Below are 20,792 nucleotides of genomic sequence, written 5' to 3'. Positions count from 1 at the left end.
AAATCCCATTTTCTCGAACATCCTTCGCGTTTTCAAAATCCTGTTTGAAGAAGTTAAGGAATGTGTACGAAAGAATCTGATCGCAACAAAAGAACTGCAAAAGCAAGAACCCGACCAAAGTCTAGACTTGATCAACACGCGCACGACAGATATGACAAGTGTGCGGTGCAAGGCTTCATTAAGTGCAATGTCTTGGTGTCAGCTCCCAGTTCCCGCCTTGCCTCGGATTCATCAAAGTGGGAGGGTGGGGAGTGGAGATAGGGGCGGGGGTGGGGCGATGCCAGACTTTAGCATGATGTCCTTCAAGTGATCTGTTTGCGAGGCTGGTTGGCAGAAAACAAATCTTGAGTCCCCCCACCACACACACACCACCACCACCACAACCACATCCACCATCACCACCACCACCACCACCCGCCTACCTTCAAAGTCCTCGTTAATGACCAGACGATAAATTTGCTTTTCGCTCGGCAGGTTAATCTGAGTTTTGGTGTAGTGAAAACTGTGTGAAGTAAAAGATCGAGTTCTTCAGATAAATTAATTTTTCGCTGCGTGTCTTCCAACTTCTATGTATTCACCAGAAATGTCAAATTTTCTGTGGATTGGAACAAAGTCTGCTTGACTATTGACATAAAAAGCCATAGTAAGCTGTGTAAACAAAACTTCACGCGATGGTAAATATGCGGTTGCTGCAGTTTTCTGATGATGTTGTTTCATTCCGATCCACAAAAGGCATACACTCTTTTTTTAAACCTTTAAATCGAATTGCGTATTAAAGAACATAATTGCTGTTCAGGACTTAAAAAAAGACTTTGCCAAAGTTGTCAAACTAGGTAAACATGTATTATGTCTCCGATAGTCTGGAAGTTGATACATCTTGGGGACATCTAAAATATGCTGGTTTATTTTTCACTCAATACTGCTGACTGGTTAATAATAATAAAAGTTGAACTTATTTTTTGCACACTGATTTTGTTAGGAAGTTTTCTTTAAAGGACAACCACACCTGGATTGATCTTTAAGCTCATGATAAAGAGGCTTCGCTAAATAAAATCTTAACCTCTTTCTAAAACATAGATGACAACTGAGCTATTGGCTTACATCTCATTCAATGGAGTTACTCGCTCAGATTGTGCGAGTATCTTGTCATGATCCAAACCCAGTCATTTGGAAATTAATGTTGCTGTGGTTGGCCTTTAACTGTCTATCTGATCACCGAGACATTTAAAGCAATGCACAACAGGAAGGCAGACAGAGAAAGACGGGTGGTAGGGGAAATTCTGACTCAAGAAAAAAAAAAAAAAGATGAACAGACGAATGTTTGTAAGGTATGGAAAAAAGAGATCATGGAATGGGTGGATTAATAACTGCACTTATATTTCCTGATCAGATTGAAGAAAGATTGAAAAGTCACTCGCGTCTGCCAAATAAATTTATACCATCTTCACAAGACTCCCAGCACCCTTGGAACATCCTGGGACTTGAGCTTCTTGTGGTCATCCTTTACCAAGCCTAACACTTTGAACAATGCTGCTGCTTCTATTTCTAATATTTTAGCCGGCGGGAGTACAACGCCAGCTGAAAGTGGCGACGACAACGGTCTCCCACACGCCCAGTGCTTGGAGGGGTCCGCAAGTATCAATGGGTTAACCCTAATTAAATCAAACGACTGAGACCGTTAGCTTCACGACCCCACACGTCACCGCCCCACGTCAGCTGCTGCCCCGCCGTGCGAATGCAAATGAGGGATGGAGTGGAGGACACGATGTTTAGCTCGCAGCAAACCACAGAGTCGGGTGCATAACTCAAGTGTATGGTGAAGGAGCCTGAGGGTCGGGCGAGGGCAGGACAACAAGTTAAAACCACGCACCCTGTTGTGCGAAAACCACGTAAGGACGAAAAGGTTGTTTACGGCGGAGGAAACGAAAAACGTTTACGACGAGATCGCCACGATTGTGCTCCGCCATGATTTTTACCAGTCCACACTCCCGCCATAAAAAATGAATTATTTTCTTGGCGAATTTCGAATAAACTGTGGTAAACAGCATTTAATTATTATAAATTGAGTTATGCAAATGTTAGTTATCATGTTCTTCAAATAAAATGTGCAAAAATATTCAGTAAAACGGCGGCAACTAGTGCGAATATAAGGAGGGATAAATAAAGTGGAGAATAGGAAGGGAGGAGCGGGCAACCAATATTTCTCGGATGTGATTGATTATTCAATGAAAGATATCTTTGACTATTTATTCTGTGTCTATCCCCGTTACCCACAAGCAAGAACGCACTCGCGCGTGCACACACACAAACAACATTTATTATTTAAAGCCTGGATTTTTTAAACTTCTACAAATGTTTTATGTAGATATATATTTTTTACTTCTTCAAACGTTTTTTCGTACATCCAGATTTTCGTTTCTCATTTCAACTTTTTTGGTTTGGAAAATGAATTCACGAGAGTTAGTTATTAGGGTCAGGTAGCGCTGCTAATAAATATGCACTAGATATGGAGACTGGAAAAACCGGCAGAACACCAGCAGCGAGTTGCAGGTTTGCTTATTACGAGCTCGTGTCTCAGCCTCGCCGCAGGAACATACAATTATTTCGATGATGATGTGACAGTCATATTTTAACATTATACTTGGCTCGTGTTCTAGATCCCTACCTCCTAAGGTTACCAACCCTCGCGAAAGCCTCATCAAAGGGGGAGTTCCATGGGAGGTAGCTCTGTCAAGAGGTCACAGCGTTACACAAGAGTTGTCTTTCCTGAGCCAGCGCAGCCAAGTGTGTCGTGGTCAGAATAAAACTCTTGCCTTAAACATGAGGCAGGGTCCAGTGATTGCATTTGTAACATGATTCCTGCAGCAGCGGATGAGCTGGACAAATCACAAGGACTGAAGATCCTCCAGTGGAGGCGTGACTGGCGGCTCGTGACTGACTTGACTGGTGAACAGCAAGAAGTTTGCTCGGCATCAAACCTGTACACAGCCATACAACGAGCAAAACAAGTGTATTAGGGACCGTGAAACAGCGGGGCAGCTTTTTCTTTTGCTGGGAGGCAAGGTCTGGGAGTGTCGTTGCCCAATCTGGAGGCTTATTCATCCATGTCGTTGCTCTTCATCCAACCTTAAAATAGTTATCTTCATGTCTCATTGTGTGGGCGAATAGAAATGAACTCAAGCGCACACACACACACACAGCCATAAATATGCAAATTTGTATGCTCTCGTGATTCAAAAAAATCCTTTTTTAAATAAAGTTTATTCATTATTCATATTTCATATGAATAATTACTGGCAGCCGAACGGACTAAAGTGAAAGAGGTAGTAATGCTTTATATGTCAGTCCAGAAGGAAACAGTCCGTGTTTCTTTCTTTATTTATTTATTTAACTCTTTCTTTCCTTTCTCTCACTATTTGATCGTTCTCTCTGTCTCTTTCTTTCACACACACGTATGCAAAACGCATGTTCACGGTTCACGTGGAAGTGTAGTCACGTGGACATGACAAGCTTTCGTGCCAATGACATGGACACACCCAAGTTCTATGGACTAAACTAGATGAACACAGGACTAACAGTGAACATTCTGATCTGCTACAATAGTTTCTGTACAGTCGATCGGAGTTTCTAAATGATGATGCCATTTTTATTTATGGGTGAATACACTCTGGATCCATTCCAGTCTTTTCCAAGGAGGTCCTCGTGTTATTCAACACAATCTGGTAGCTTATATGAAACGATTGGGGTTTTTTTTTTCTTTCTTTTTTTTAAACTGCATTGGGTCGTAAAGCCTGATTTTTCCAGTACATTACGGTTGTCCGTTTACAATTCACGTTGTACTTTCACCACCTCATCTAAACACTGCTCACTCTGTGATCAGTCATCAGACTATCTTTGTCTTTTTAAGTCACCACAAAAAGGTTTTCAGCTGGTGAAGTACATCACACTTCTAGTAATATCTGGTCTCTTGGCGACTTCTTGAAACTTTGAAAGAATCGTGCTTTTTTTTAAGATGCTCATATTCAAAATTGAATTCAATTTTTACAATAAACAATTTTCTAACGGCATCTGCTGTTCATATCGTATGGTTGAGTTGGCTGCTTTGATTTATTTACAATATATTTTAGTAATAATATTTGAGTTATTCACATAGTAAAAATTTTTGAGTTCTTTGAAGTCTGCGTATACATTTACTATTATGCAAAAAGCCATTTGAAATGTTGAGAACAGAATTCGCTGTCGTCCGTCAAGTTTTAGTGCAATCACCGTTGCTTAAATATCAACGAGTCCTAGGAGAAAAGGATTAACTGGCCTTGATCTCAATGTCCTCACTGACTGATTGGAAGGGGGGCCGAGTCCCATCAGACGAGAGCGCAGGAGCCAGTAGTAGTCTGGCAAGTCGAAGGTAGAGTAGGCGAAAGTGTTCCCAAGGATGCCGCCCCCCAGACTCTTGGACAGCACGTTAGCCCCCCACAGAGAGCGGAAACTGTCAGACATCATGGACAACAGAGGAGCTAACTGGTCAAGCGGGCTTACACCTTGGGACGGTTGCAGTTGTTGCTGCTGCTGCGGTTGCTGCGGCTGCTGCGGCTGTTGCTGTTGTTGCGGCTGTTGTTGTTGTTGCTGCTGCTGCTGTTGTTGTTGTTGTTGTTGTTGTTGTTGTTGTTGTTGTTGTTGTTGTTGTTGTTGTTGTTGTTGCCGCTGCTGCTGCATAAACCCAGTCATCAAGAAAGGCAACCTTTCTTTAAAGTTGTCGTTCCCGGCAAAGGAAGTGAACAGGAATGGGTTTTGCCAGAGCGGCTGAAACTGGTTGACGGGTGCCGCGGGGCGAGGAGGTCTTGTCGGTGCTGGAGCCAGTACAGACTCGTTGAGGAACGGCACAGGTTGAGTCTCGGAAGCTGGAGGCTGAAGGGTGCTGGTCGCGGGAGGCGCTGCTGTTGTTGGCACGATTGCTGATGACGTGTCGGTGGGAGCACCGGGTGTAGTTGTAGAAAGCTCTGAGTAGAAACCTGGGACAGGTGTCTCACTATTCGGCATGACTACAATAATGATACCCGAGTCGCTGTTGGTGAAAGGGTCAAAGGGCGGTGGGTTGATGGGTTTGTAGGTTGTTGGACTGGGGCTTGAAGGTGCGGCAACTGTGAGACAGGTACCTGCAAAGAAAGGCAAAGAAGCAGAGACGATAATTCTATTCAGCGATAAATTAAAAAAAAAACAGTAACGAACTTTATACATAAGCATCACGATGTACCTCTTTATGTATCACTGACCTTCTCTGGCAATACGACACAAAATGATAAACATTGAAATCAGTGTAAAGTCCAGATGTTAGCTGTCGGCTAGACATGAATACTTTTAGGATAACCAAACTTGTAATACTTCCAACAAAACCATATGATAATAGGACAAGCCTGGAATCTTGATTCAGTGTTATTACTCACATATCAAGGAACCCTAATGTTTTTGGCCGTAGCCCTGTAATTCTGAGGATTTCCGGTGATGATTACAGGGGGTCTGTAAAGGTAATCAGTTCTGGTCAGAACAACATACAGCCAATGTTAAACATTACCTTGAAGGGTTAGCATGATGAGAAGCGAAACAGTCGTCGGCAACACCATTGTCTGTAAAAGAAAATAGTCCTCTACATCAGACATTTGACTTCTATGTAGTGGGGTAACTTACCTGTGTGGTTATTTATCATGGATTAGTAATATTAATTATGGAAATTTGTTAACCGTATTTGTTTAAACTTTGATTTAACTTGTAGATTGACGTTTTTATCTTTTAGAAAAAATTCTAAATATTAGGAGCCAGACAGCATTACTTGGCGATAATTTAAAATGCTCAAAAAGACTTATGAGCAGTATCTTGTGACTTTGAATCGACAGTGAGGATAGAAAAAAAGCACAAAAAAAGAAAAGAGAAACCTAATAGGATAACAACACTTGTTTATAAACTAAAAAATTCTTTCTGGTATTAAAATAATACAGCAAATAAGAGAATCGTTTAGAAAAAGGGAAGACGTTATTATTGAAATAGTTTTATTGAGTAGCGAAAGGAACTAAGTTAGATCAGGTTGATTTTAATCACATGCAAAAACATTGTTGAAAATATTCCAGTTAATACGAATTTTAGTTTCATTCTAGTTTCATTCTAGTTTCATTTATTTTACTCGCATCGCAAGTCATTTCAAGGGCATACAACTCCTCTGAAAAAGTTGCTGTATGTCTTACCTCCCCCACAAAGGCCACGTGGTTTCTTGTCAAGACGAAGGCTATTGTTTTTTTAGACCAAGACTGGTGTTTGCTTTATATATGTTCTCTGTATAATGTATCCTTTCTTGTATAATGAATGCTACTCCTTGCGATGAAGGTGTGGTCGAGACTGTTGTGACTCTTGTCAAGTTGTTTCAAGTCCGCACTTTATCATCTACAAAACAGTGTGCCGCTTTCACTTATGTATGTTGTCACACAAAGAGTGCTTACGAGGACAACCTAATCTGTGAACATGAAATCTTTGTCATCTTCTGTCTGTCTAGATGACTGCCATCTCCCACGCTCGTACATGCACACAAAAATATTTGTCTGCGCGAAGAAAATCCACCTAATACTTCCCCCGAAGTATCTTTCATTATGATGGCATCGACACCAAATATTAAAATAATGTAAAAGAAGACTAAATAACAAAGATGATTGCACTTATAATGCTCCTTAATAGCATTCAAATCTTCCTCTTCTGGTGAAAATATGGTTCGTCTTCTCTGGACTTGTCTATTTTAGAAGGAAAGAAAAAAGGAAACAAACAGTCTGGAAACAAATGATCAAAGGATGAGTTCAAAGACGAGAGGAGCGCGCGTGTTAAGAGACTAAGGTCCTTTTCTCAGAGCACGTCCAGTATTGTCTATCCCTCCCCCTTGTTCCAACAAACATCAACGCCAGTGATGAAAGATCTTCAGGATGACATTAGTGTGCATCGCTTTGTTGTGCCTGTCGTCCATTAGTCGAGTTGGAACCTCAACCATCGCTCGTGACAGATGTCAAGTACGTGAGCTGATGACTAATGGACGTCAGACTGTCACGTGTTCCATCGCCACTTGATGCTGCCAGTCCCATCGCACACCTTGATAATAATCGCCGTTGCCAGGATAACTAATTATTTTGTCTTCGTTTTAGTTGTTGTTGTTGTTGTTGTTGTTGTTGTTGTTGTTGTTGTTGTTGTTGTTGTTGTTGTTGTTAATATTTGATTTGTCACTAGTCTATTTCGTGTAAAGAGACCTTCTATCTAGGTTCTCCAAAACGGAGAGTGGGTCATCGTTGAGCGACTTGTAGACTTCACTCTGTGTTTAAACATCTAGAAGTTCTTTTTCTTCTTTTTTTTTTAAATTTGAAAATAGGTCAGTTATAACTTTCAAAACGCACACAAGACAAAATAAAAACCAATGACAGCAGTGATTTATTAATAAATATGTATAAGTACGTGTGAAAATAATAGGAAAAACTATTGACAGTAGTGTTTAGGTTATAAATATTTAGAAACAGTGTGAAAATAATAATAACAAATCGTTGAACAACAATACTGCCATCTTCCTTTCCCAACCGAACCAGAGAGACATTTGAGACGTTATATGTAAAGCAAGTCATTACATGTTCATATAGCAGTCCTTTAACCAGCATATTATAAATATTGATAAAAGTATTTTATGCATTTTGCAATAAATATGTGCATTCAAAAATTGAAATGTTACGCTAACATTTCTGAAAGCGCGCCTGAGACATCAATATTCCGTAAAAGTTTTGTCTGAAGTGTAATCTTTCTTACTCTTCCATTTCTCTCTCAGTCACTTTCTCTGTCTCTCACTCACACACACACAATTTCTCTCTCTCTCTCTCTCTCTCTCTCTCACGCACATACATACATATTCAATTTGGTTCATTCAAGGTTAGATGTTCATAATTTCGGCATGTATACAAGTAAACATACGATAGTGCATCCTTTTGCTACTCATTAATCTCATAATCGTTTTAGCCTGGGTCCATCTTTTAAACATCAGCTCTAAACTACGTGATATTCCCGTCATTTGTCGTGGCCATGTCGTTGCAGACTTTCGTTACTGCTATCTGGTGACAAGTCCACAGTGGCGTAGGAACCAGGGGGGCAGCGGGGGCAGCGGCCCCCCCAAGGAAAATACAGGGGGGGAATATCCTTTTGCCCCTCCAATATTTGAGACGTAATTCCTCACAAAGAGCAAGAACTGAAGAAAGGTAGGGGAACGTAGAGAGGAGACGGTCATCACCGTCACAAAAGCGAGCCTGAGGCAAGTGGAGGCTCTAACACCTCTGACGATCAGATCGGGGACAGTCCGTTGGTATTGTTTGCATGCTAATTGCAGGCTGTGTTGAAGCCTGAGCGAAAAAGCAGCCGGACAGTACATCGGTACATCGAGTGTGGTCTCCCTCCCCCTCCCCATAATGCGACGCCTTTTCTTTGGCGGTTTTCGTTTGACCAACATCAAACATCCCCCATCCACTCGCTGTCACCCTAGAATTATCTGCTATCGCTTACAACATAGGCCGCACTGGTCATGGGAACACAGAAAGCTAGTAACGAATTAGTTGCATACCAATACCCAGTCTTGCAATCAGACAGGAACCCTACACTTTGTGAAAAGCTAGCGAAGCACGAGGACTTCCATCTTACTAGACACCAACGGTTAGTGCGAATTGACGGCTTTGACTTCACCTAAGTAAGGCAAAGACTCTGAGTCCCTATATTGGTAGTTTTCTTAGAGACAGAGAGACTGGTATTATTGCTATCTACGACTCAGGGGGAAGTGCATAAGTAACATTTCTAAAACTACACAAGGGCACTTTTTTATCATCACGATGTGGCTGCTACTCAACATAGTTATCTGTGTTATACTGTTTGGTTGTATATATGTGTCGTGTTTTGGTAGATGGCCGTAGAACGTGTCGCATCGCTGGCTCAGCACCATCGGGTAGCGGAGCGAGGAAGGGGATAGCCCTGCTGCCATTCCACCCTTGTTTCGTCCCTGGCACGATTGTCTGGCCAGTTTATGCCCTTAATTATAGGGTAGCCTTGCGTCCCTTCCTCTTTGGTCTCTTTGATTCCCTTTGGGTGGATGGGGCTTTTTTCCCACGGTGTGCGGACACGAGTTCAGGTATAAGGCTGTGTCTCTTTGTAACGTGGATTATCTCGCGGACGCTGGGCCTGTGGGTAGGGAAAGGTTCTGGAGGTTTTCTTGAAGACTATTGCCAACAGGTATATGTGACTGGGAAGACGGCGGGGCGAGAGACCTGTGCCCGTCTCTGGGAGTAGTCGGGGTTTGCCATGTGCTGTGTGTACTGTCGCTGGAAATGGCGTGGTTGTCTAGAAGAGGGTTCCAGCAACCATTTTCACCGCGTTTATTGTGACATAGAACAAAGCGTGTCACGAGCCGTTGGGTGAGTAGGCTTAATTAATATTTACCTTTGTTTTTCCACCCGATGGCTACCCTGGCAGTATGCGTTGTGAATGCGTTAGCCGGGAGTCATTCTTTAATTTGTTTTTCTTATTTAATGCTGCTTTGCTTTTAACAATAAAGCAGTGTGTTGTGATACTGTGTACGTGCGTGCGTGCAGTACCCCCCCATCTTTTTACGTAATGTGCGAGTGCGAACGCCGTTCACTGTCAGCAGGGAGTTTGCCCCCCCAACGCCGAACATCTTCCTACGCCACTGGTCCATTCTTGTTGTTCTTCATTTCAGCATTTCAGATAGTTCTATCTTTAGTGCTAACCCACATGGAGACTTTGTCACCGTAAAGGTACCTGGCGAGCAGTCGAAGCAAGTAGTTGACGCGGCAGATGGTCATGCCGATGACTTGAATAAACAACGTGAACCCGTACAGGGCCCCACTGATGACGCCGTACAGGTTGAGGCGCGACATGGGGACTCCACGCCCACGTAGAAGTAGGACAGGAGGGCCAGCCACAGGGCGTTGATGACCATTAGGCCCGTAAGGGAGCGGTTTCTCAGTCGCCGCAGTCTCTCGGCCAGTTCGGCCTTCTCCAGACCCGTGTTCACGTCATTGCCAAGAAGTCTCGTTCGCAAGCTTTCCCAGAATTCAAATTCCTTTTTTTCATGCGGACTTCCATCAGACATGGAGCGAGCAATGGAAGACACCATGGTCTGGATGTCAAAGCTGTTGTCTAAAATTAGAGAAAAAATACTAAACTCAAGCGAGGACGCTTGGTTTTTTTTGTTGTTTTTTTTTTTTTTTTTTGTTGTTGTTGTTGTTTTTAACCAAGACCTCAACCAGATGCCTGTTGTTAATATGTGAGTGTGTTTAGAAAGATTTTCTTCCTATCGTCGTTATAATATTAGACAACATATTCTATACATAAAGGATACTGTATGATAAAATTACTATGTAAAATTAAATTATTTATAATAATTATGTTGTCCTTTGAGTCGTAATTACTCATTTACCTTCTCCGGCATTAAGCTGACTTTTGGTTTTAGACTTTCTCAACTTCATTAACTTCTTAAAGCTCGGCATGCATTTCAGCTTGGGAATCTTGGCAGTTTGCTGAAATATTATCAAACATAATAAAGACAAGATGTGAGCAACTTTCATATGACGTTCATATCGCAGGCTACAAACGACTTTCTCCCCCATAATATACCGCTCTTCTTCCTCCGGGAAACTCTGTCGATATTAATGACAAACGTCTTTTCTGGTCGCCCCGCCGAACCAGACACCTTCGTTTATGGGAGTCCATGATGTTCGCACCATGAAGATGATACCAGGAAGGATCCGTAGGGAAAGCCCTTTCGTGGGCAAGCACTTACCGAGTCTCTGGTGCCCCAGCTCTGATCTATGATGTTGGCGACACTGTAGATGGGCAGCAAAAGGTGCATTGCCGGGAAAATGAAGAGGTAGGCCAGACCGTAGGCGATTTGATGGCACTCCCTCGGATGGATGACAGCGGCGTACAGAAGACTGATGGTCAGCATAAGATAATGTAGTGTTGCTGCAGCTGGAACTGATCCGACATGAGCTCTGGCGAAGGCGGGAAAAGCAGAGAAATTTTCAACGGTCATTTTGTATTCCATGTTTTGCAGAGAATAGCGGCAAAAATAGCATACAGCTGACTTAGTAATGTTATAGGATTTTCTCAGCTTCAGAAATAAAATTAGCAACCAATAACAGCGGCTCAAGACAAGGTTTGCGTCCGCACATGTCTGTCAGTGCTACGCTTTAATTAGTAATTATCTTCCCTTCTTTTTCCTCCCAGTTGCTTTAAGATTTAACAGTATTCTTGACTACACATATCGATGTGTGGTTTTTTAATCCGATCTGTGAGGCGATTTAAACTCAAAAGCAACTTACATCATTTTATTTATCTAGGGCTACAAATAATATTGCTTGTAAGAAAAGCTAAAATAAGTCTTTAGTGTGTATATTGCGGAGTTACTTGACGTGAACTGACAGTGACAGCATGCTCTAGTTACATTACTTTTATTAAATATTTAAGATGAGTAAATAATAAAAATTGAATACCCATGATCATGGACGCCACAATTTTGTAGGAGCCCCAGATGGCAATGGAGCAAAAGACTGACCCCAAGACAACTGTCAAGGCCGAAGTCACGACCGTCTGCACGTGACCACTTGCACGTGTGCACAGCAATGCGTATGCGTACACGACCGCGGCCAGGGGGGGAGTGTGTAGATGTAGGGGACATCAAAGACCAGCTCCAAACCAGCTGAAAACAGAGCGCCATCCTCTTTAGATATGGCTTTGGATGCAAGTCTGGTTAAATCAAGTGAGAAATTAACTGCTGTAGCAGCTGTAAGCAAAGGATGATAGGTTATCACTCGCAGTCACGGACTACATCACAGCAGCAGAGACAGTTTGTACGTCCATTAAGTCTGTATCACAGAGTGAAATGCATTGCAAGCTGCTTTTATGAGACTTGTAAAGTGTCCTGCTCCCACAAAAACAGGTCGCTAGGGAGTGATTGAAAGCCATTTTAAAAGATGAGCCTATAGCAGCCTCTTAAAATTGCTTCAGGAGGCCGTCTGGCGGAGCGGCAAAGGGAGAGTATTTCAAGCTGAAGGACCAGTGTAGACAACTCGCTGGACGTTGACATAGTGGAGAGGCGTTGGAGGTGAAAACACGAGTATAGACGTTAATAGATTCATTAAAAAGGCACCTGGTGCAACTGCACCTTGGAATCTCCAACATGCTTATTACAGCACCTTCAGATGTTCAGTTGATGCTGTGAGCAAACCGCACCTGTCGGCCATCTTAATGACGAGGATGAATTTCAAGTTTTACTGCACAGAAGGTGTTTGGTACATCTACAAATAACACCAACATGATACCAAATATTTATAGTCGACCTGCTACCTTTAAGCCCCAAATGTTTGTGTCAGCACAAATGAGAAAATGTTATGTAATCTTCTTGTCAAGTGTAAGAAATGGTTGACGAGTCAATTACTCCACCCTCAACAATGCCCATCGAGGTCAGACGGATCAATCACGATTAAACGGACATGACATCTACTACCTGTAATCATGACGATGGCGGTGCCAGGTGTGATGACGTTGTTGACAAACATGTTCACCAGGTACACGATGTACACCAAGGTGAAGCACTCGTTATTGCGCAGGTAGCTTGAAGAGGTTCTGGACGACAAGGATGGCGTTGGCAATGTCGGACAGGATCCAGCGGCGCCGCTGTTTGAAAAACTCCTGGAAGGTGTCCGGACAGTATGTTGTATTATCGGCAAAGGCCGAGTACCGCAGACGCCAGCCGTTGATCATCATCAAAGTCGCCATCCATCTGTCCTCGCCTGCAGTAATCACCATCAGAAAATAAAGTCAGCTGTTGCAGATGCAGGTAGTTCGCAACATCAACAACTACCGTGGGGTGGGAGAAAAGGAATAAACAAACAGTCACACATAGTTTAAACAAACGTATCCTTTTGAATTCATAAAACAAATAAGCTCACCTGTGTCCTTGACATATACTGTAAAGGGGGTCATGGTAGGTGTGGCGTATTTGTCCATCACTTGTCTGATGGCGCTGGCGCGGTAGAGACTGAAGCAGCCCGGACAGCACATCACGGAGCCGATGACATTCTGTGCGCTTTTGATCATCCAGAAATCTGCCCACAGAAACAGCATCTAGAAGTCTGACTACATTGGCAGCAGCATCATGGGCATTAAATTCTATATTTATCATCAACGGACTCACTTTCTCTCTCTTTATTCTTCTATTTCTCTTCCTCCTTTCTCTTTCTCTCTCAAACACACACACAGTCGTTTCATTCAAGTAGGCACAGGCAAAAGCCTTTGTTGTAATAAAAGCCGACTTTGGCCCAATCGACTTATGTTACATTTCACATTTATACGATAAAAAAACTCAAAAAAATATTCAACATTTACGTGAGATTATTTTGATGGACAAGTAATTTTTTATTGATCAGATAAAATTGCTTTTTTAATTTTGTAATTACGAGCCATAAGAAAATTAACGACTTAAAAACTTACTTTCCGTTGTAGATACACTGAAGAAAAAGCTAGGTTCATAGGAGATAACTCTTTTTACACATGATGAGCACTCTTACTTCCCTTTGTCAGTATAGCGTGTCAGAGCGTGTATAGCCCAGTTCAACATTAGGAAAGCTACTTGAGGAATTAAAAAAAAAAACAGGAACACAAACAACAACAAACACAATGAATTATCTATAATCGTTCAGACAGAAGAGATCTGCTATATCAGGGATGGTTTCTTTATTTAAAATGTTCCTTCAAATCTCAACTGGTGCGGGGTTCTTTGCGATCTGACCTTTGGCATACTCGAAGATCTGATGCCAGACGATGCTGGAACACCTCTTTCCTATTGGGTGTGTCCTGCCGCAACGCGGCTCCAAGTCGACGGTCGCTGTTGCACATGTGCAGGAGCTCGAGAACTGCTTCCGGTTTGAAATCCATGTCTGCATCGGTGGCCAGGATGTAAGTGTGGTCGTCGTCCACTGGTTCTTCTGGGTCGAACTTGAACTCGTACAGCGTGTTGCTCCGGGTCAGACCTCTAAACTGAGAGCTTGAGTCTGAAATTTAATAAGACTGTATTTTATTTTGATGGCGTATGACGTGGCGTATTGCAGTGTTGGTGATTACACATGATATTTTAAAACGTTTCTGTATGCTTACATGACATTGTGACTGTTAGTAAACATGAACCTGTGAAAGCTTATTTGTGCAAAGAATATAAGGAATACTGGCTTTAGGAAATGATGGGACATCACTACTCACCAGAGGACTTTGCTTCTGTGGCTTCGTACTGTGTGTCTTCGTTGGACACGTATCCAATATTTATGACACCTCTTTCTTCGCTTTTCTCTTCATCCTCATTGCCGGATTGACTAGTACTGGTAGAAGGACACTGGTTCGGGTCACTAGTCGCAGTCGGGTTCGTTGTTCTCGTCATCTCAACGTCATGGTAACCAGGGACAAAATCTGACAACACTGGATAGCTTGCTGTTCTGCTTTTATCCGATTGGGAGAAGACACTGCCATTGGAGACTGATTCACAGGGCTTGAAGGAAAAGGACTCGCTGCTGACGATGGATATCTTAGAGTCGTCGCTGACCTCCAGGTGGACGCTGCAGTCTTGGTTTTGGTTCCACATGACCTTCCGGAAACTCATAATGTAATTGAGGTACAGACACTGACTCCATCTTTTCTTTGACTTTACCTTGGCTGGGTCCTTAAAGTGAACGAATAGGGGCATTCCTCCCGGAAAGAAACAGGTAATCTGAAGACCGTAGGGCGTCACCAGGCAACGAGCCTCCTCCGGCCTGAGACCCACGTGGCTGATGAGAAGCCCCACCAGCTGCTGCGCGAAGTCGCCAAGACTGAGGCCGTTGACGCCGTTGTCCATGAAGATGTGCGCCTCCAGGTACACGTGCTGGAGACTTTCACCAGCTGACAGACCTTGCAGGCTCAGCAACAAGCGCTCCATCTCGTAGTCGGCCTCACGGTACATGGTGGTACACACATACACACGGCTCTTTTTTCCTTTCTCTACGTGAACTTCCAGTCCCTCGGGTAGGGCGCCGTCCGCGCAGAAGGACAAAAGTCGCCTCTGGTCCGCGAAGCCGGCACACCAGCCTCCGAAGCCCAGAAGGACGTTCTCGTAAGGCATGAAGAGGTGTCGGGGCCGGCGCACGGCGTCGAGGGTCCTCAGCACGTAGGAAACAGCCCACGTGCATGCTAGCACACCCGCCGCTAGCAGCATCGGAACTAGGTCCCCAAAGTGCGATAACTCATTGACATGGTAGACGTGAGGTGCGAAGAAGCCTACTCCGAGGGCCACGCTGGACACTGAGGACAGCAAGGAGGGCAGGAGGATGCCCACAACTGGCTGGCAGAAGGCCAGGCTCAGATACACGAACCCTTGGCCGAAGAGGCCTGCCACACCCGACAGGAAGAGAGGGAGGACAAGGTCTGAGCTATGAAGCTCCCGGAAATGATGGAAGAACTCGTGGCGGTGGTGATCAGGTCCTGTCCAGGGACACTTCGCAGAACCAGATCCAGCCCCACGAAGAAAAATACGCCGGCTACCTTCACGGCAGCGTAGAAGACCCCCAGGCGTTTGCACCCCAGAGTGACTTGCCCCTCGACGCTGATGGTGCGATACACCACGCCGGGTGACCACACAACAGATAGAAGGAAGGTGGAAGAGGCCAGCACAGCGCCGTGGTACCAGTCAAAGATGCCAGACAGGAGGAGAATGGCAGCTGCGAGGGAGGGTCCCAGCATGCACAGTAGTGCAAGGTAGGGGCGAGCTCGACAACATGGGGAATCTGCTTTGGTCTTGATGAGGTCCGCTAACTCCTCTTTGCCGTCTGGTCCCTGAAAGACGCATCAGAGAAGTATTTAGGTTCGTTTAAAGAGAAAATGAAAGAATGTGGCGAAATAGAAAAATAGAATTTGAAAAAAATCCCTCGAACTGTTGACGTAATGGTCTTCAGTAGAAATTCTGCTTTCCATTGTTTTCTGAGCGAAGCATTCTTTATCGGATAACAATTCTTTAAAATTCACCTCACGATCAGAAACCTGTGATCCGAACTTGCTGTGATTTGTTTTTTAATTTAAATGTGGAAAGCGCACATGGAGAGGCATTGTTTTCTCCAGCTTGCTATTTATGCCTACTGCTTTTTTTACTTTTTTAATGGTTAATGCTTCTCCTTTGATGATGTAAATGTAAGAGTTTACAGGTGTCAACGAATGGGAGAAGTGAACGTACTCTAGCCTTTGACAACCACGGTGAAACAGACGAAAGCGCCATGACGGATGCCAGGGCTGGAATGACCACGAAGACAGGCAGCTGTGATGCCACGTGACTTGTGAACCACGTGACACAGCCGACCTCAAGAAGACTGCTCAGAATGCCCTGCGGAAGAACACAAATAACCGGCTACATGTTATACTGAACACCACACACAGATTCTATAAAAATATGCTATTGTCATTGTTATAATTTTTGGGAAGAATAATATCAGTAACACGTAACTCATCGTTGGAGTTAAGAATTGTTATTAAAAAAGTATTAAAGGTAGTAACATCTCGCAGAGCTTGTCGAGCTTACCATAAGAATGTTAATAACCGGAGGAAGACGAGGGTCGGGACACCTGATGAGGAAAGGCACACTCCACACAGCCTGCAGGAGTCCCAGCGTGTATGGCGTCAGCAGGAGTACGAGGATGGCGGCACTCCTGAGAGAGTACAACAATCATCATCATTCTCCTTCTCTAGTCTACACCAAGGTACATTAACCCCACGGTCTACATTGAGTAGAAGGACGTAGACGCTGAGAAAAACCAAGGGAAGACATGTAAGCAGGAAGATGGAGAGATAAAATAGAGGAAATGCCGAGGGACAACGCTGAATGTATGGCTGGACGGCTTCTTGATCCACTGATTACCTGATCGACAAGTTTGTTCAAAGCTTTTACAGATACAGCAGGGCTTCTGCTAAGGCAAAATTCTTTGGGGTACCAGGGACCCCTTCTTCAGATGTTTAAGGGGTCCCTGTTCTTCGCCCAAATTTGAATGGGACCCCATTGACGAAAATTGAAGGGGTCCTTCCGAACTTTTAATGCGTACTGTACGCAATTTTTTGCGTAAGCAGAAGCCCTGTGATACATGTAGAAAATAAATTTCAGTGTGTATATTATGTAGTTGTTTATGGAAGCTTAGAAAATATCTTTTTGACGCTGCTCGGCCCTAAACAAGTGCTTCGAGTACAGGAATATTTGAATAGATCCAACGACTACAAGTAGATATGGACACGATTCAGTTAAAGCCCTCGTTCATGCTGTAACAAATTTTGAGGTCAGTGTGTAACAATGCCAGGTGTACGACTAGACAAACTTCTGATTGTAAAATTGAAACCCACCCGACAGACACGGACACGTGCCGCGCCCGAGGACTCGCAGGGTCCAGATGTAGGACACTTTCTCCAGGGTCAGGAGAGAGCACATGACGAGGAAGAGCAGGGTCACGAACAAAGCCTGTGACACAATCAACGGGTCACATCATTTCACACTCATTTCGCAAACCCTTGGTTTAATTATTTTAAGAGAGGGTCTGGTCCAGCTAAACAGCATCCTAACGTGTGACCATCCATCTTTAACTTACCCTCCATGTCGCTTTCATTGCCGTGCAGGTAGCTGGCCTCCTCACCCAGGTGGCGCTGTGACCTGTCAGGAGCAAGAAGTCCTCGTCAATGAACGTTAATATTCAAAACATTTCACTTCAAGTGTAAACATTTTTATGATTTTTTTTTTTGTTATTTTCTAGAATCATGCAGGAAAAGAGGTTCAAATGAAGCTCTACAAAGCGTTTAGATGCTAAGGAAGTGTTTTGTGTAGGAAACAATTGGTTATGCGCTGGTGTGTAAAGCTGACTGTTGTGAGGTTGTACATGAGTTCGGCTGTCTGCATGTTTGTGTGAATCTCTCTCTCTCTCACACACACACACAGAGCTCACCTCTTTGGGCACTGGAGGTACACTGCACTATGTGGCCTCATCTCGAGCATTTTTATCATACAGTAAAAATATTATACAGATATAACTTTGAAAAACCGGCGTATATATTCACTCAATATTTATAAAGTTTGTTTGTGCAAATATTTGCATCTTTATTTTGGAGGCATTTATTCATTATCAAACAGAGATTAACATTCTTGAGTCACCGCCTAGCTCCACTTATCATTTTAGCATCCTATTCAGCAAATCCATCGAATCTCTTGTAACCTCATCCTCTTTAAAACTCTTTCCTTCTGCTCAACAGAGCTCCGAATCAATATTAGGAAAATTTGCCATAGGGATATTAACACTGTAGGCGTCACGACATCGGAAGTAGAAAAATGGTAAACAACATCTGATTGGAGTCTCATCCCAGAAGGCATTTAGTAGAAAAAAAGACATTTTGTCAAGATTTGTCATCAGATGTCAGTGACAGTTTAAAAACGCATGGTTATGACATTATAAAAAAATTTAGTGTCCAAAATCAAGATAATTTTAGCGCGTTTCTATATGTATACTTTATGTCATCAATAAAATTCTAGTCATTGTGTCTGGGGGTATAAATAAAAAATTCAGAATTTTAACTGGAATAAAGCGTATAAGCCCCTTGTATTTGATGGCTGGGAAATACAATTCAAGGCTGACATTGCCATCAAGCAAAGCAAATAAAAGGTGGTTACAAACAGTCGCTGGTTGTGGACAGCCTGATTAAAAGTACGTACTGGTCTCTTGGATTAGTCAGAAAATCCACTGGTGGCGCAGCCCTCCGAAAATTCAAATTCCTCCGCACACAAGGATCGCTGTCGACGAAGTATTTCGGATTTTCACTCTTGTGTTTGAATAAGCATCCCCAATATGTAAGCTATATCCTCCAGGGCGGTATCACCAGAGAGGTGAGTGCCAGCCAGCAGGTACGCCAAACACACTCTGGCTTACCTACACCACTCCCCTACCTGTCACCTGTTGCTTGCAGAATCTCTCTCAAAGCCGACATGATTGGCTTTCATTAGGTATATATACCAGGCCTAATACACAGACATGCCGGTCAAATCTCCAGCATACGGGGACTCTACCCTTTGGGCTGAGATCAAAAACTGGGAAATGTAGCCACATCCTGGCCAGTCTTTTGCGACTTTGTCGCAGGTTTCGTGTCCCAGGCCGCTTTTCTGACGAGACGCTGACGTCCCGGTTGCCCTGCGAAGCATGTCTCGCTGCCCTCGGTGGAGACTTTCTCCGCGGCCAAGACCTTCTTTGAAGACGCGCTCGACGTGACTTTCAGCCAGGGGAGAGGACTGGGCAGCTGTTTCCGGTGTCGCGTTGTCTGCTTGTTGGGGTCTCGGCGTGCAGGCGGAAGTGGGATAAGCGTGTGAAATCTCCTTGTCTGGCTTCCGGTTGCGGGGAGATCGTATTTTCCGCATACATGTCTCGTAGGTAGCATTAGGTTTTGTAAGTCTGTGGCTCAAGCAGGGGCTTACGCTTACTGCAGTCTGCGGTCACATGGAAAGACAGAGTTGTCTCGCCCTCACAGATGTAAAATGACTTTGGATCCTTGTGTCTATAAGGAAAATAGTTATTGTAAACTTGACAAAGTTGGTTGGTTATCTGAGTTTTACGCTGTACCAGCAACAAAGGCTATATTACGGCAACTTAACAAAGGTTTTACGACGATATTATTATTATTATTATTATTATTATTATTATTATTATTATTATTATTATTATTATTATTATTAGCTGATGTGATTTCAAACTGTAAGTGAAAAATGAGTGAGCGTTCCAAAGCTTAAACCCCAATGACGAGAGGAACTGGTAGATGTTGATAGAAATGAGATGAGGACTTCTCTTTCTTATTTTCGTTCTTCGCGCACACACGTAGAATGCATACCCATATACTTTATATTTTTTATATTTTTAACTGTATTAACCACATATGTGTACCTCTAAATACAAAAATCTAAAAAAAAAAATTAATTTGTTTTGAAAAAAAAAGTTCTGGTGTATTCCATTTCTACATTAGCTGGCTGACAATGTTAATAGTACTAGAGGGTTATGTGCCACAGAATAAGACCTTTACAAGGTTTTTTTTTTCATGAAATGTAAGTTTATGTGCGTCGACAGATATTTTGTATGTATTCCTTTTGTTATGTCCATGCACACCACCCCATACACCTAACTGTACGTTTCTCAGCTGCCGTCTGTGTAGTTTACAACACAAAGAAAAGTCTCGAGCTTCATGCCGTAGCTTCTGTTCGTAGACCAGGGAGTGCCGGTAGTGCAGGTAGCGCTGGTAGTGTTGGTGACGTCACCCAGGTCGTCACTCGCACCTGTCCACGAAGCCCAGGTGACACGACCTTGTTCTTCCTGATAGCAACTTCGCATGTAAGAAGGAAGTCAGAGATTTTTGGGTGTTGACTGCACAAGATGTTTATTTGTTCTTCTCGCACACTACAATAATTGCGTCCTTCTCTACGATGTTGTCTGCTCATTCACAACATCCGGGGAACTGTACGTGTTGTTTTCCTTGCCTTTGACGGCCTCACAGTTGGCGCATGAAGACACATCGTTTGATCAGAGCATTCTGCTTCTCTAACATCAGAGTTTTGTGTGTTGGAACTGCCAGTTAGTATGGACACTTGAAACACTCCCATTGACGTGAAAGTATTATTCATTCCTGTCATCCAGATCGCT

At 43.4% G+C, this 20,792-nt stretch overlaps 3 protein-coding genes across 3 annotated transcripts; all 3 read right to left on the bottom strand.

The window, feature by feature from the left end:
• Window positions 1–3,245: 3,245 nt before the first annotated feature.
• Window positions 3,246–6,390, bottom strand: LOC112564425 (SWI/SNF chromatin-remodeling complex subunit SNF5-like). Its single transcript, XM_025239232.1, has 3 exons — window positions 6,234–6,390; window positions 5,570–5,621; window positions 3,246–5,153 (listed from the first exon to the last, which is right to left on the bottom strand). Exons 2-3 carry the CDS (start codon window positions 5,616–5,618, stop codon window positions 4,273–4,275), a joined length of 930 nt encoding a protein of 309 aa, XP_025095017.1. The 5' UTR covers window positions 5,619–5,621; window positions 6,234–6,390; the 3' UTR covers window positions 3,246–4,272.
• A 3,313-nt stretch (window positions 6,391–9,703) lies between these two features.
• LOC112564466 lies at window positions 9,704–15,421 on the bottom strand. Its single transcript, XM_025239310.1, has 8 exons — window positions 14,326–15,421; window positions 13,859–14,120; window positions 13,020–13,175; window positions 12,575–12,860; window positions 11,562–11,767; window positions 10,850–11,060; window positions 10,487–10,586; window positions 9,704–10,206 (listed from the first exon to the last, which is right to left on the bottom strand). Exons 1-4 carry the CDS (start codon window positions 15,308–15,310, stop codon window positions 12,788–12,790), a joined length of 1,476 nt encoding a protein of 491 aa, XP_025095095.1. The 5' UTR covers window positions 15,311–15,421; the 3' UTR covers window positions 9,704–10,206; window positions 10,487–10,586; window positions 10,850–11,060; window positions 11,562–11,767; window positions 12,575–12,787.
• On the bottom strand, window positions 15,315–19,274 carry LOC112564467. The gene is made up of 6 exons (XM_025239312.1): window positions 18,827–19,274; window positions 17,715–17,776; window positions 17,473–17,587; window positions 16,664–16,790; window positions 16,322–16,468; window positions 15,315–15,927 (listed from the first exon to the last, which is right to left on the bottom strand). The coding sequence occupies exons 2-6, from the start codon at window positions 17,719–17,721 to the stop codon at window positions 15,454–15,456; spliced, it is 870 nt and encodes a 289-aa protein (XP_025095097.1). The 5' UTR covers window positions 17,722–17,776; window positions 18,827–19,274; the 3' UTR covers window positions 15,315–15,453.
• Between the last annotated feature and the right edge of the window lie 1,518 nt (window positions 19,275–20,792).

This window comes from Pomacea canaliculata, linkage group LG5, assembly GCF_003073045.1.
Source record: "Pomacea canaliculata isolate SZHN2017 linkage group LG5, ASM307304v1, whole genome shotgun sequence".
NCBI classification, from domain to species: domain Eukaryota; kingdom Metazoa; phylum Mollusca; class Gastropoda; order Architaenioglossa; family Ampullariidae; genus Pomacea; species Pomacea canaliculata.
This window is presented reverse-complemented; position numbering and strand designations above follow the sequence as displayed.